This window comes from Triturus cristatus, chromosome 1_1, assembly GCF_964204655.1.
Source record: "Triturus cristatus chromosome 1_1, aTriCri1.1, whole genome shotgun sequence".
Taxonomy (NCBI): domain Eukaryota; kingdom Metazoa; phylum Chordata; class Amphibia; order Caudata; family Salamandridae; genus Triturus; species Triturus cristatus.
The window spans coordinates 1,206,650,463-1,206,664,059 of NC_140579.1; the positions used below are offsets into that span (position 1 = coordinate 1,206,650,463).

The 13,597-nt window shown below is 46.6% G+C and overlaps 1 protein-coding gene across 11 annotated transcripts in view; it reads right to left on the reverse strand.

Annotated features, from left to right (window-relative positions):
- LPCAT4 (lysophosphatidylcholine acyltransferase 4) overlaps positions 1-13,597 on the reverse strand; it is a 1,035,593-nt gene that overhangs the window by 478,581 nt on the left and 543,415 nt on the right. For all 11 annotated transcript variants that reach the window (XM_085651786.1, XM_085651792.1, XM_085651797.1 and 8 more), the window contains exon 5: positions 12,974-13,034. In XM_085651786.1, coding sequence (XP_085507912.1) covers positions 12,974-13,034 — 61 coding nt within the window. The remainder of the gene's footprint in view (positions 1-12,973; positions 13,035-13,597) is intronic.

Here is a 13,597-nt window from a genome sequence, read left to right on the forward strand (position 1 = left end):
GCCCTGCCCACCCAAACTGGATCGTTTGCTTGTGGCGTTACACCCACGGTCTCCATAAGTCAGTGAGCACTCTTTTTTTGTAATTTACAGCGCGGTCCTCTTTCACTTTAGGGACCGCCTTTGCAGCTTTCTAGAACGCGAACTAGACTCGAAGGTTTTAGAGCACTTTATGTGAGCACGAACTACATTGCACATCACATTCGCACCAGTTACGTTACGCACAAGGTCGGATCCATTCGTTTTTATTTGTTAGGCAGAGGCGGATTGCCCGCTTCCTGACGATCACTCCCCATACCATCCAACCCCATTGCACTATGCCCCCCCACCATCGCTTGATCAACCACGTCATTTAATTGCTCTGTGTACCTCTCCCTCCCCTCTTATCTGATTTCCCCCAATCCCCTCCATGTCCTTCTCCCAAGGGGCATGCTGTGGATTGTAAGTTGATACCCCCGCAGGACGCGCAAGCGGCCTCTTCTCACACCCTTACTCAAATGTGTGAGCACTGGCTGCAATACTTCACCGCGGGGAGTTGGGAAATAAGGAAATATGCTGTGAGTATAAGGCTTTGTGAATCGGGCTCAGAGAAATTAGAGAAAGTTCTTCTGTTTACAAGCAAAGTATGCAGAGGCAATTGTTAGTTTAGGCTGACAGCTGAGACCTGCTATGCCTTTTCAATCTCTGCTGTGATTACAAAGTGCCGGAGGGCACCCTGTCAAGGTCAACAGAGGAAATGGGTTGTGCTCTTCCACCGAGCAGTGCATTCCTTGCCCATGAGGTAATCCACCTAATAGTGTGGTAAGTGCAGAGATTTTGGAGGTCTCCGTGTTTGCGTCTCTGTGGGAAACAATGCATTCTTTCTGTTCAGTTCTGCGCCTCTATCATTATAATACAGTAGGCCGCTCTCTAACGTGCGGCCGCTCCGTGGCAAGCACAGTGTGTGCAAAAGGCAGAGTAGGACTGGGCATGCAGGTATGATTTTACTGGTCCTTAATAGCAGGCCAAATGTCTCACTGCAGAGAAACGCGGGCCTGGGTTTAGAACGCTGCGTCGACCGACACTGCAGAAGTGGTACTTTTCATCATCCTACAGACACCCGTCATTCTACAACCCTCTAATAAGCATTTTCAATGCAATAGGTGAGATTTTAAGGTATTAGTATTGTAAATGACAATGCCTTTTATTTATGTTTTAAAACCCAAAACATAAATAAAAGGTATTGTCATTTCCAATGCCAATAGCTCAAACTCAAGTAAATGCGAGACCTATTGCATTGCAAATGCTTGTTCTTCTGTGGTTACACAGTGCGTCTTATTTAGGCTGTTGCAAAAAGAACAATTGATGGACAGAATGCAGAACAATGTCATACATTCACCCCAGTACAGAGATCTGGGCCTAAATCCATCGTTTTTTGCTCACGATGCCATTCCAGTTTGGACCAAGCCATATGCAAATCAGTCTTGACCCTGCACCCAATGGGAACAGTCCGTCCCGAACTAACAGGCCAGGTCCTCCCTAGACTGGAAACAAGCATCCTAGGACCGGTTTCAGGCTTTCAGCCCTCATCAGCCAGGATAGCTTGACTCCAGTGGCATGGAGAGCCGGGACCCACGTTTTTGCATACCCGGCCCACTCGGGGTGACAAATGCAAAAAGAACAATTGATGGACAGAATGCAGAACAACGTCATACATTCACCCAAGTACAGAGATCTGGGCCTAAATCCATCATTTGTTTGCTCACCATGCCATTCCAGTTTGGACCAAGCCATATGCAAATCAGTCTTGACCCTGTGCCTCATGGGAACAGTCCAGCCCGAACTGCCAGGCCAGGTCCTGCCTGGACTGGAAACAAGCATCCTAGGACCGTAGCACTTTTCACCCTAAGTGAGATGGGTATGCCCAGACGTGGGTCCCTTGCTCGCTGTGCCACTGGATTCAAGCTAGCCTGGCTGATGAAGGGTAATACTCAGAAACCGGTCCCAGGATGCTTGTTTCCGGTTCAGGGAGGACCTGGCTTGGCAGTTCGGTCTGGACTGTTCCCATGAGGCACAGGGTCAAGACTGATTTGCATATGGCTGGGTCTAAACTGGGGTGGCATGGTGAGCAAAAGAACAATGGATTTAACCCAGATCTCTTGACTGGGGGCGAATGTATGATTTATTCAGCATTCCGTCCATCATTTGTTTGCGTAGCACTTTTCACCCTAAGTGGGATGGGTATGCCCAGACTTGGGTCCCTTGCTCACGGTGCCACTGGATTCAAGCTAGCCTGGCTGATAAAGGTACTACCCAGAAACTGGCCCCAGGATGCTTGTTTCCGGTTCAGGGAGGACCTGGCTAAGCAGTTCGGTCTGAACTATTCCAATGAGGCATAGGGTCAAGACTGATTTGAATATGGCTGGGTCTAAACTGGGGTGGCATGGTGAGCAAAAGAATGATAGATTTAACCCAGATCTCTTGACTGGGGGTGAATGTATGATTTATTCAGCATGCCGTCCATCATTTGTTTGCGTAGCACTTATTTAGGCTGTAGGCACTATATTTTTTAAGGATATTCTCTTACTACAGGCACGCCATGCTTTTCAATAATATTCAGCGCATGATGGGCGCATTCACTTTCATTGTAGTGCCGCATGAGGAACGCACGTAGGATGTAAAACGACAGTCACGCGCTTGTTTTCTTATGCGTGGCTAGCCACAAACTTCCATTTCTCATTTAATAACAGTGCGCCAGACCGCCATACTGCGCTTTCATTTTCATATAGCAGAGCCCTGTATGCCTTCCAGCATTGCTCTGTCCCGGATACGCTTTACACCCCCCTCTCTCCGCCCCCACTACTCAGCTTCAGAAGCCAGGAGCAGCACTGCAGGAAGAAGAGCGGGATCATCTTTTAATAGTATTTATTTTTTAAACACGTGAAATACACGCCTTTCACCTTCCTACTGCTTTCCAGCATTGCTGCGTCTTGTACTCACATGACACCCTCCTCTCCCTGTCCCCACTACTCAGCAGCAGAAGCCAGGAGCAGCAGTGCAGGAAGAAGGGCAACAGCTAATCGAAGGTATTGGTGTGTAAAGTTAGTAGTTGGCAAGGATCAGTGTGGCCTTCAACCGGAAGATGTCAATTATAGCAGACTGCAGGTGATAATCTTTTCGGGGATGAAGGTCAGCAAGATCTGATCACCTTACCAAAAACATTGTAGCCAACAGGGTAGTAGTGGAGGATAAATTGATTTTATTTCTTTTCCATCTAAAGCTTTTACAGGGTCCGAAAGCCGGAGTTTGATAAGCAGGGTGGGCAAAACTTCCTTTCTCCCATGGTAGACGTGGATTGCGGTGTCCGGAAAAGCAGACAATGCACTTAGCTAGCTGGAGACGGCATTTAAAAGGCTGAGTCAACAGTTAACTAGGACAGGAAATGACATCTGTTGGGCTACCATTGCCGGGACTGAACTGAAGGCCTCAGTTTGAAGAAGAAACCAGAGTTAACTCGGGGGCAAGGAAGGAGAGTGCAAATGGACCGAGCAGAGGAGCTCAGAATTAAAGTTACATCACGGAGGAGTTATATAAAAAGACTCATTAAACAAAATGTTTTTCGCAAGGCTTACAGATTCGAAATGAGTTGGGTTAAGACTGAACAAAATGAGATCTACCAAATCTATATGCCTTGCTGTTGTCTAAGCCAGATAGATGGAAGCATGGCATGTCACCATTCACCACATTGTCTCTTTTTTTACCCTGAAATGACATTCAGTACTGATAATTTGTCAGAGTTCTAGAAGAGAGGGAGGAAACCTTCTTGTGTGAACTACAAGAGCGGGGGGGGGGGGGGAGGGGTCACTGCAATCTAGAACAAGCATTGGAAATGCAATAGGTCTCGCATTTGCTTAACTTAGAGCTATTGGCGTTGTAAATGACAATGTCTTTTATCCATGTGCTATGGAGTGTATGTGGTGTTTAGTGAAGTTCCTGGTTTCAGATTTACTTGTAGAGCTGTGCAGTGTTTGAAATGTAAATCCAGTATTTGTAAAGCGCACAGCTACCCGAAGGCATCCCGGCACTGGGGGCCGTCAGGAAGATTAAGCAAGCTATTGCCCAGAGTCGCATGGTGCTGGGCTGACCTGCCGCCAGAGCCAGGGATCGAACCGTGAGCCCCAGTGTCCGGTGTCAGTCGCCCTGGCCGCGGCGCCACACCTCTTCCTTAATGATAAGAAATTATAGTTCTTTTTGCAGATTTCTTTATTGGTTCTTCCAACAAAAGTGTGTAACTGTCTCACTGCCCCAGACCGGCCTGCTGGTCTCAGGCTCCCAGCGATTCTCAGCCAATCGGTTTAATACTTGCTTACCCTGCCAAGATGTGGCAGGTTTTTTTTCTTTTTAAGCCCCTAACAAGTTTATTCTTATATGTAAAAAGTGGGTGTATACATAAACTCACTTATGCAATGCTTTGCTTATTTTATTATTTACTTGTGTTTATGAGGCCCGTAATTGTATTACTTCATAAAATGTTTTCTTATACTGTATGCTACAGGATGTGGCTCACGCCTAGACTGTCGACTTTGTAGCTGGGAAACCAAGGTACGAGGCTTGGGGTTGACTCCAATCACATAATCTCCCCACGCCTACCCAAAAAAATAAACAAATATATATGTATATATATGTATATGTATATGTATATATATATGTATATATATATATATATATATATATATATATATATATATATATATATATGTCCTTGTGTAAACATTCCTGGTGCTTATGTAAAACACGCAAATACGTTCGCGACGAGTTCGCGCTATATAATTTTGCACGAAAAAAAAAGTCTTAAAAGCACTCCTACTTCCAGTTTTAATCTGCAAATAACTGCTGGGTGGTAACTCCCCTACACTGGTGCGATATCTCCATCTCGTTAAAGGAACAGACTATAAAACATTATTTATACATTGCTGTATAAACTTTCAAGTTCCCTAGACATTAAATAGCCATGTTTAGGTTTGCTCATAGGATTGGCCTATATTTTAAGTGTTTCTTGGGAGTGGCAGCCTATATTTTAAGTGTATCTTGGGAGCGGCAGTAAATGGGCACGGAGCTGTCTGCCAGATATTCTTTTTCCTATGGAAGGTTGGAAACCAACCCCCTCAATAACATAGCTGGTTATTGTTATATACAGCGGTCTCAAGCTGTATATAACAAACTCCACCCCCACCCCCTTAACAATTGGCTATGTACATGTAGATTCCCCACTTCTCTCTCCAGGCAGTGCAAGCCGGTGGATAACCCCCCATCAGTATACTGTGTCCACAGGTCGGCGATACCCTCTCCTTATCCATTGAATATACCGACTCCATCTTCCCCCACCCATGTGCGCCACCAAAACCATGCAGACTTCAAGCAAATCACATACCCCGGACATGCAGAAGCTCAGTGCAGACTGAGTGACCACCAGTGCTGCCTTGGAGATGCAGCCATTGGCCCATCACCCTTCCTCCAGCACCTCTTCCCTATACAGGCACTCTGTTCTGCAAGGACAAGAAAGGCGTCGTTTGAAACCCGTAGAGGCAAAACTCGGCCTCGTTCTTGAGGAGAAGCCAGTAGCTGTAGTGCAGAGTACATGACACCAGAAGAGACATCACAAACGGCATCATTCCACAGGGCAGGCATGGATAGGCAACGCACAGAAGGATTTACGTGCCACTCCTCGGACCCCATGTATAACTGGACGTCACTTGCCTCCCGCAATCACCGTATTCATTGTGTGCCATGGGATAATAGCCCTCCAGGCAGGATGTGGAGCGAAAAACACAGCCAGAAGCAAAGACAACCGTCAGCAACGCCCTCATGTGACATTAGAACGGTCTCCCCTTTCTTTAGCCCAAATGACCTGCAGCCTCCGGCATTTCTTCAGGAGCATTTCAAACCCAGAGGCGATTGAAGGTATTTTTGTATTTTAAATGGAACCTAAACCTCTGGAGAGAGGATGCAGGCGGGGGTGCCTCCCACAAGCCCCCTACACCAGACACAGTATCAAATTTCAGAAAATGACTTTGCGGGAAAAGCTGTGCGATTATTTCTGCCGAGCGAATAACAATTTGCAGTTAACTGGCAACTGAGATAATATTCTCTCTAGTTAAAGCTCTTTTATCTGCAGGCTGCTCGTAGACCCCACCCCCATTTCGCAAATGAGGAAAAAAAAGTGCTCACAGAGTAATTGAAGAAGACTGTAAAATGCCGCAAGTAAAAGATCCAGTCTGGGTGGGCGGGGCCAAAAGTGGACAGGGCGGTAACAAGGAAGGACTAAGAAGCCTTCTTTTCAATCAGAAGCCAGCGTTTAGCATGGAGAATGACGCTACCCAATCAAAAAGATGGGCGGGGCTTCAAGTCCCCTTCGGAAACCGTATTGATGACAAAAAGCTCTCGCAGAGCGAGAGCGCATGCACGCTCCAGCGCTAGGTCTGCAGACCTAAAAAGATATTGGCCACACTTGAAGGTGTAAGAACTGAAGGATAACAAGGATTGGACTGATTGATTCTCATTCTGTCAGGGCAGCAACATGGCAAGTGTGTCATTCCTGTCACACGAGTGTGCAGGGTGCCAATCTGGCTGGAATTTTAAGGATGACTTGACTAGTACTCCCCTGAATGTTGCTCGTCCACTGTTGGCAACCTGTGGGAGCATGAGAGTGACTTAGGGTATGAACCCCAGCTCAAAGTTTTGGCCTCCTTTGGCGTAGTAGAATTAGATAAAACCTGTGCCTTTAAAAACATTGTGGTATTTCGCTCAGAGTGCAAATCTTGATTGCTCTTCCATTTTTAAAAAGCTGCATGGCTACTGCTCATGTTGAAGAATTTCCAGTTTTATCCATTATGATTGATACACTTCACACAGATTTCTCACCTTATGAATTATCTCCCAAGCTTCAGTTTGGTCTGAAAATCTTTTCCAGGGCTATGGCATTCTGGGGCTGCCAGGTGGTACGAAGCAGCTCCACCCTGAACTCTGCCTCTGAACATGTTGGCACTGGAGAATATTAGAAACCAGCCGATGTCAGTTACAGGTGTTTTTTTCTTTTTTTGTCCTACAAAGACAGATCCGGGTCTCTTAATCACTGTCTCACCTATAAAATATCTCACCATGAGTGGGTGAATAGATCAAATGTCTTCTCAGAAACCTTCTGGATTCAAGCCTTGTTGTGGATTCCACATTTAGCTAAACCTTCTTCTCCCGTGCTGAGTATTCCTGCTCTTGTAGCCGGATGGCCAGGTCCTCTATCCCACTTACAAACAGGTGGTGCTTGAGCGACGGCAGTGAGAGTCATTTTGTCTAACAGATGAAGACGCAGATGTCCTCTTGGCGGCCAGGAAGCATGCCACCAATTTCATCTATGGAGGTCACTGGGCTAAGTTCGTCCAATGTTGACAGTGTCCAGTCAGACGATATCAGCCCCTTTAAATTTTACCTGTCTGACCTCCTTTGCTTTGCGCTATCCCTTGCACAGTAGGCTATGGAGGCAGATACTGTTATGGACTAGCTGGTGACTCCATCTAACATAATAAGTTTGCCTGATTGCCTCAGACTGTTACTCTTCCATTTTTCTTACCTCCACTTCCACCCTACTTGACCCCAGATGTGCAGTGTCTTATTTCATTGCCATATTAGTTAGGACATAGTGGATGATTACCTCCGTGTGTTTTATTGTAGCTACGGAGGACAAAGCCGCGACCAACCACACCATTTCACATAGGATTATCCTTTATACTAAGATCTGCTATGCCTTTGCCAAGAAGTACCCTCCTACTATTCACTTCCAAATAAACATTCAGGACATAAAGGACCTGAGTAGGTGCACGGCCAAGCACGCCTTGACGAATATGTGGCGTGAGGGTGGCCCATCCGTGATTTCCGGGGATGTGGTGTAGTAGGAACCTCGTGCTTCACTAAATTACTAGGGAGATCCCAGCCAATTAAAGTACCAAATGTTAGGTGACATGAATGGTAATGTGGAATGAATGATGGTGTATTCTGCAGGAAGATTAGGCAACATAAAAGGTGGTATGTCTAAATTCAGAAAATAAAAGTAAGACCAGGATGGTCCCAATGAAAGCAGGAGGACCATTTATGTTGAATGCAACAGCTGAAACATGTTGACCTTTTGACGAAGAAACCATTGTTAGTCCATTTTTGTCTCAGCTTTTGTGGCTTTTAACCTGCCCAGAGTTCCTCATCAGTAATAGAAATAAAGTTATTAGTTGTTTAGGGGTTCCACATCTAAAATATAGATCAAAGCAATTCCCCCAAGAGTGAGGTAGAGCTAACCAGTCTCGCACTGACTCCATGCGAACTATGTGACATACAGATATGTGGGTGAGTTCTTTTCAGAAAACAAACAACCCCCTCATAGTGGGTCCAGAAATGTTTTAATTCCATAATGACATAATGTGGACTTGGTTTTACAAAAACATTAAGTTATACTGGCACCTACTTTGTGAGGGAAACCCATAAAACATTGTTAGGTCGAGCCTAGTGGCAGCGCACATGCACTGCTCGCTCTACAAGCCATGCTGTATTAGGATATGCACTGGAAGCCCCGCCCACTCTTCGCCCATATGTTTCATTTGCTTGTGTCATTGTCCTTCGTAAATGCTGGCTTCTGATTCGTACATGGCTTTCAGTCCCTCCTTGGTATCGCTTTGTCTCCATTTGTTACCTCCCATGAGGACTGGCCCTTTTACTTCTGTTGTTACTGCTCAGCCTGACAAACTGCCTTCTCTGTGACTGCATAAGTTCTGCATTTGCAGTCAGTAAGGTAGGTGTGTATGTGTGTTTAGTGGGAGAGGTCGTGCCTTCATACGCGTGCAGTTTGAATATTGATATTACATTTCAAAAGCACAACTCTCCCGTCACACGTGCAGCAAGTCACCACTCTGCCCTGCCAGCACTCTTCAATGAAGACCGACTGGGGGTGTGAATTTCCATGCCCAAGAAAATGCTAGAGCTCTCCTAAAATATCAAGGACTGGTTCTATCCCATTGCTCTAATTGACTGTGCTGGGGAAGAGAGAGTGTACATTTTTTACATCGCATTATAAGTTAGCTGACCAACCCATCTCCCCCCAACCCCTCTCCCCCACCCACATCATCTGCACATGTCTGACACCTGACAGCTAACCGCAAAATGCCTACAATGGATCAGTATAATGTGACGGTGAACAAAGGTTCAATATATTTTAAAAAATATATATCTGTATTCATTTTCAAAGAAGAGAGACAATTTGAAAGTACATTGTAGAGCAATACACTTATAACAAATCACACTGACCCATAGCAAGACATTCCCTCAGGTGAAGAAGGGCGACCAGTATATAGCAGCTTAGAACGCTGTGCTGTCTACCATATGCCCCTGTTCTTCCTCCATGAGGGGGCTCGGTTACATTTAGAAGTTGCACACTGGTAAGGAAACACAGGAAGTGTCCAAGTATAACTATTTTATTTAGGAACAAGATACCGATATAAGATCTCCACCAGGTGCTATAGATAAAACAAGCATTTGCAATGCCAAAGATCTCGCAATTGCGAGATTTTGAGCTATTGGCATTGTAAATGACAATGCCTTTTATTTATGTGTCGAAAAAAACCTACAATAATAAAAGGCATTGTCATTTACAATACCAATAGTTCAAAGTTTCTAAAATGCGAGACCTATTGCATTGCAAATGCTTCTTGACGTAGGGAGCGGCCGCCCAACAGCTCTTGTATGTAAAATGGCAGTGTCTACTGTGCGCTGGGTCTTGCCTGTGAGGGGGAAGGCCGGAGTAGCCCAGGGACCAACAGCGGGCGCGCGGCTGTTCTTGTGTGCCCCGCTCACCTCCAGAAACAGCAAGCAAACCGGACTGGCCCCTCTAACCCCCACCCGGGAGACCGCCGCCAGCCTTGCTGTGCCTGTTTGCAGAGAGGGTTGGGAGGCCCAATAGCTGAGAGTTGGCACGGGTGCGCTCATCACAAGTGGACAGCAGCACCCTTTCAAGTCCACGTGGAGGCTGAATTCTAGGGGGACGGCTCTGCCACTTCCTTACTGCCGGCTGGAGTCGCGCCCCCCCCGCAGCCTGAACTATGCAAAGCCCAAAGCTAGTGGCAAGATGGCAGCCCGGGACAGAAGTTACAACACACCAGTGAATGTGGGGACAGGCCTGGCAGCCTGTGCATTGAGTGGGGTGGGGTGGGGGTGCCTTGTGCAGGCGGCGCTAAAAGGACAGGCAGCACCATCTCAGTTCCCCACGGCTGTGATCCTTTACATGAGTGAGCATGGAAGTCATGCATGACTACACACAGTGGCACAAGTGGAAGCGGAGTGACTGCCACATTTGCACAGACTATCGCTAGAGTGGCGCTGAGTACCCTTTCAGCGGGCTGTGAGGGGTTGCAAATGTAGGGAACTTTACTCCCATCGCAGCACAGGCTAGCTGAATCCAATCCAGTTGAGGAGCGGCTGCGCTTGTGCTACATTTGCAGCCTGTGTGTAGTGTGTTTTAAACCCACGAGTGCACCTGCCCTGATGCCGTGTGAGTTCAAGCAGAAACTCCCTACATTAGTAGCCCTCCTGGCCCCAAGGCACCAGGTTGCCACTGGGAACTGTGACACTCAGTATCTTTCTTGTAGAGCACCACCTACATCGCAGGTAGGCTGCCTTTTGCTATGACGACTCATTGGGGCAAGAGAGAGATCTCCATTACGGACATGCTAATCAAGTCTGCCACTAGACTAGTGTGGAGCAGACTTGAGACCCCGCATCCCTTTGTGACCCCTTTCTGCTGTCTAGCAGGAAAGCCACACAGATGACACCCAAGTTACATGTGGGTTTATGGAAACTCTCTTCCTCATGCTGCGCGACGACAGAGCACCCCTTAAGCATGAAGTAGCCCAGGAAATCAAGGTGGTCTGAAGTGAGATGGGAGATGTGGGCCAACAGATAGACTCCTTGGAACAGAGGCCAATGACAGTACTTGCACCCAACAGAGCAACCCACCTGCACTCTGACTCCAAAATGCCACTGTTCTCTTTAGGTGGGACAGAGACTGTAGGTCAGATTTGTTACTCCATCATTTATACATATGAGAAAGACATACAAGAATGTGAATGCCGATGAATAAATACCTCCACCACCAGGACCAACTTCCACAACTGCATGACAAGCGTCACTGACTGGATGAAGATCAACTGCCTGAAGCTCAACACGGAAAAGATGGAAGTGCAGATTTTTGGGAATAACACCTTCCATAGAACAATATCTGATGGCCCTCCGAACTCGGACCCACACCGGCAGACCATACCCGCACCTCGACATCATCCTGGACAGCAAACTCGCTGTAAAGCACTAGATCAATGCAGTTTCCGCCACCTGCTTCCACACCCTCTGCATGCTCTGAAAGATCTTCAGATGGCTCCCAGTCAACACCAGGAAAGAGGTCACTCAAGTCCTAGTTAACCACCCACTGGAACTATGGAAACGCACTCTACGCAGGACTCACCACCTGACTCTTGCAGAGACTCCAGACGATACAGAGCTTGGCCGCCAGACTCATCCTCAACCTCCCCAAATGGAGCCACATCACCCCCACCTCAGGAATCTCCAGTGGCTCCCATCCAGAACAGTTGCAAATACAAGATGGTGACACACGCCCACAAGGCCCTCCACAATTAAGGACCAGCATACATCAACCACCGCCTGAACTTTCACCAGACCCCCCCCCCCCCCCCCCCCAGACACTTGTGCTCCGCCGCCTTCCCCTTCGCTCACACTTCCCGCATCCACTGAAGCAACAGTGGTGGACTACCTCGTCACTAAGTCCTGGATGACTCCCCCTGCACCTCTGAATATCATCCTCTCTCCCTGAATTCAGAAAAAGCCTCAAGACCTGGCTCTTCAACTGATCACAGGAAGAACCCAGTGCCTATACATCTTCATGGGTTAGTCTTGTGCTCTCTACAAAGTCAAGTTGATTGATTGATTGATATATACAACAATGGAGTACGTCTTCAGCACATTTCAGTGGTTCCTATGATTCACCCATTACATATACAGCATATATCTCTGGGCTCAAGAAAGTAGCCTGTAATAGAGTGCTGCAAAGCACAGGCATAAAGATATGCGTTTACAATTTCATCTTAAGGTGAACCAAGCAGAAGCCTGGAATATGAAGACCACCTAGCCTTCATGAAGTGGCGAAGGTTGAAGCACCACAAAGGAAGCAGGAATTGTGCGATACCTTTTTTATCTGCTGCTGTGAAACATCTTAACAGTTGGTACTCTGTATGGTCATCCGTGGCCTTGCACCGCAGATTCCAGTAGATGAGGCTGAAGCCTCGCATTTCAGCTGAAGCCCAGGCTGAACTAAGAAAATGCATGAAGAGGGGGAGATGGTGGCAAGTTATTTGAAATATGCTGACAACAGTGCTTGTATTGAAATGTAGAACAAGCTTGTGGATTATTTTGGTCTCTGGCAATGAGAATGGTTGAAGTGCATTGTTGCTTTACATGCCCAAGAAATGTGGAGATCGGAGACGGATTTACGTACCAGCGCAATAAGGATTCTTATATGGCTGGTGCTTTACACATAGGGCGATGGGGTTTGAGGCAAGACAGTGCTGCTTTACATAAATCCACATTGTAGTTTATCGTTGCTTTCATACATACGCAAATAGATACTGCCATGGCAATGTTTGCTTTCCAAACTAGGATATTGTGGAACCTGGCATCATATCAGTAACTACATAATTTGGAGGTCAACAGCAGAAGTAAAATGTAAGTATGTGAACAAATGTGCCATGCTAACTATCCTGATTGGTAAACATGGTATACTCTTGGTCCATCATATGCAGCTGATAGTATTTTTCTCTTTCCAAAAAAAGGACCACAAATGCTACCTACTCATTTCCCCCAGAGCAATGGGTTTTCTTAGGTGCAGTTACAGACGCACCTGGTTTAAACTTGAGCAGAACTTGTCCACTGGAAGTGGTACCCTCTGGAAAAAACAGGACCTGTGGAAAAGAAGGAGCGACAAACAAGTTGTGATATTTAGCAAACGTGGGTAATTAGGCAAATAAAGAACAAGAAAAGAAACAATGGCACAATTTCCTGATCAGACTATTGCGTTCACTGCCCAACAATCTCCTCGTAATTTGGCAACTTTTTGGGCCATTTAAGTTAACCAAACAGCTAAAATAGTTCTGTAACAAGTTTAACATACTTGAATCACACCCTGCTTACCTGGGGCAATCAAAACCAGAGGCTCTGCCCATTCAGAACGATGGTAGACTCCAAGGGAATTCACTTTTTGGGGATTTCACTGCACACCTTCACCCAATCACACACGGAAGTCTCCACTTTGCAAGGCAATGGCAGAATTTAAAGGGGTCTCTGCACAGACAGCTCACCTTCGAGCTTTCAGTGTGAAGGTTGCTGCACTGAAAGATAATGGCAAACTCCAAGTGAGATGAGTTGTGAAAGCTCGCCTCGGGCCCAATGTCCCTTGTGCAGGTTCCTGGCAGATCGGGCAGAGGCTTGGTGTACTCTGATCTCATCTGACAACAGCCCACATCTG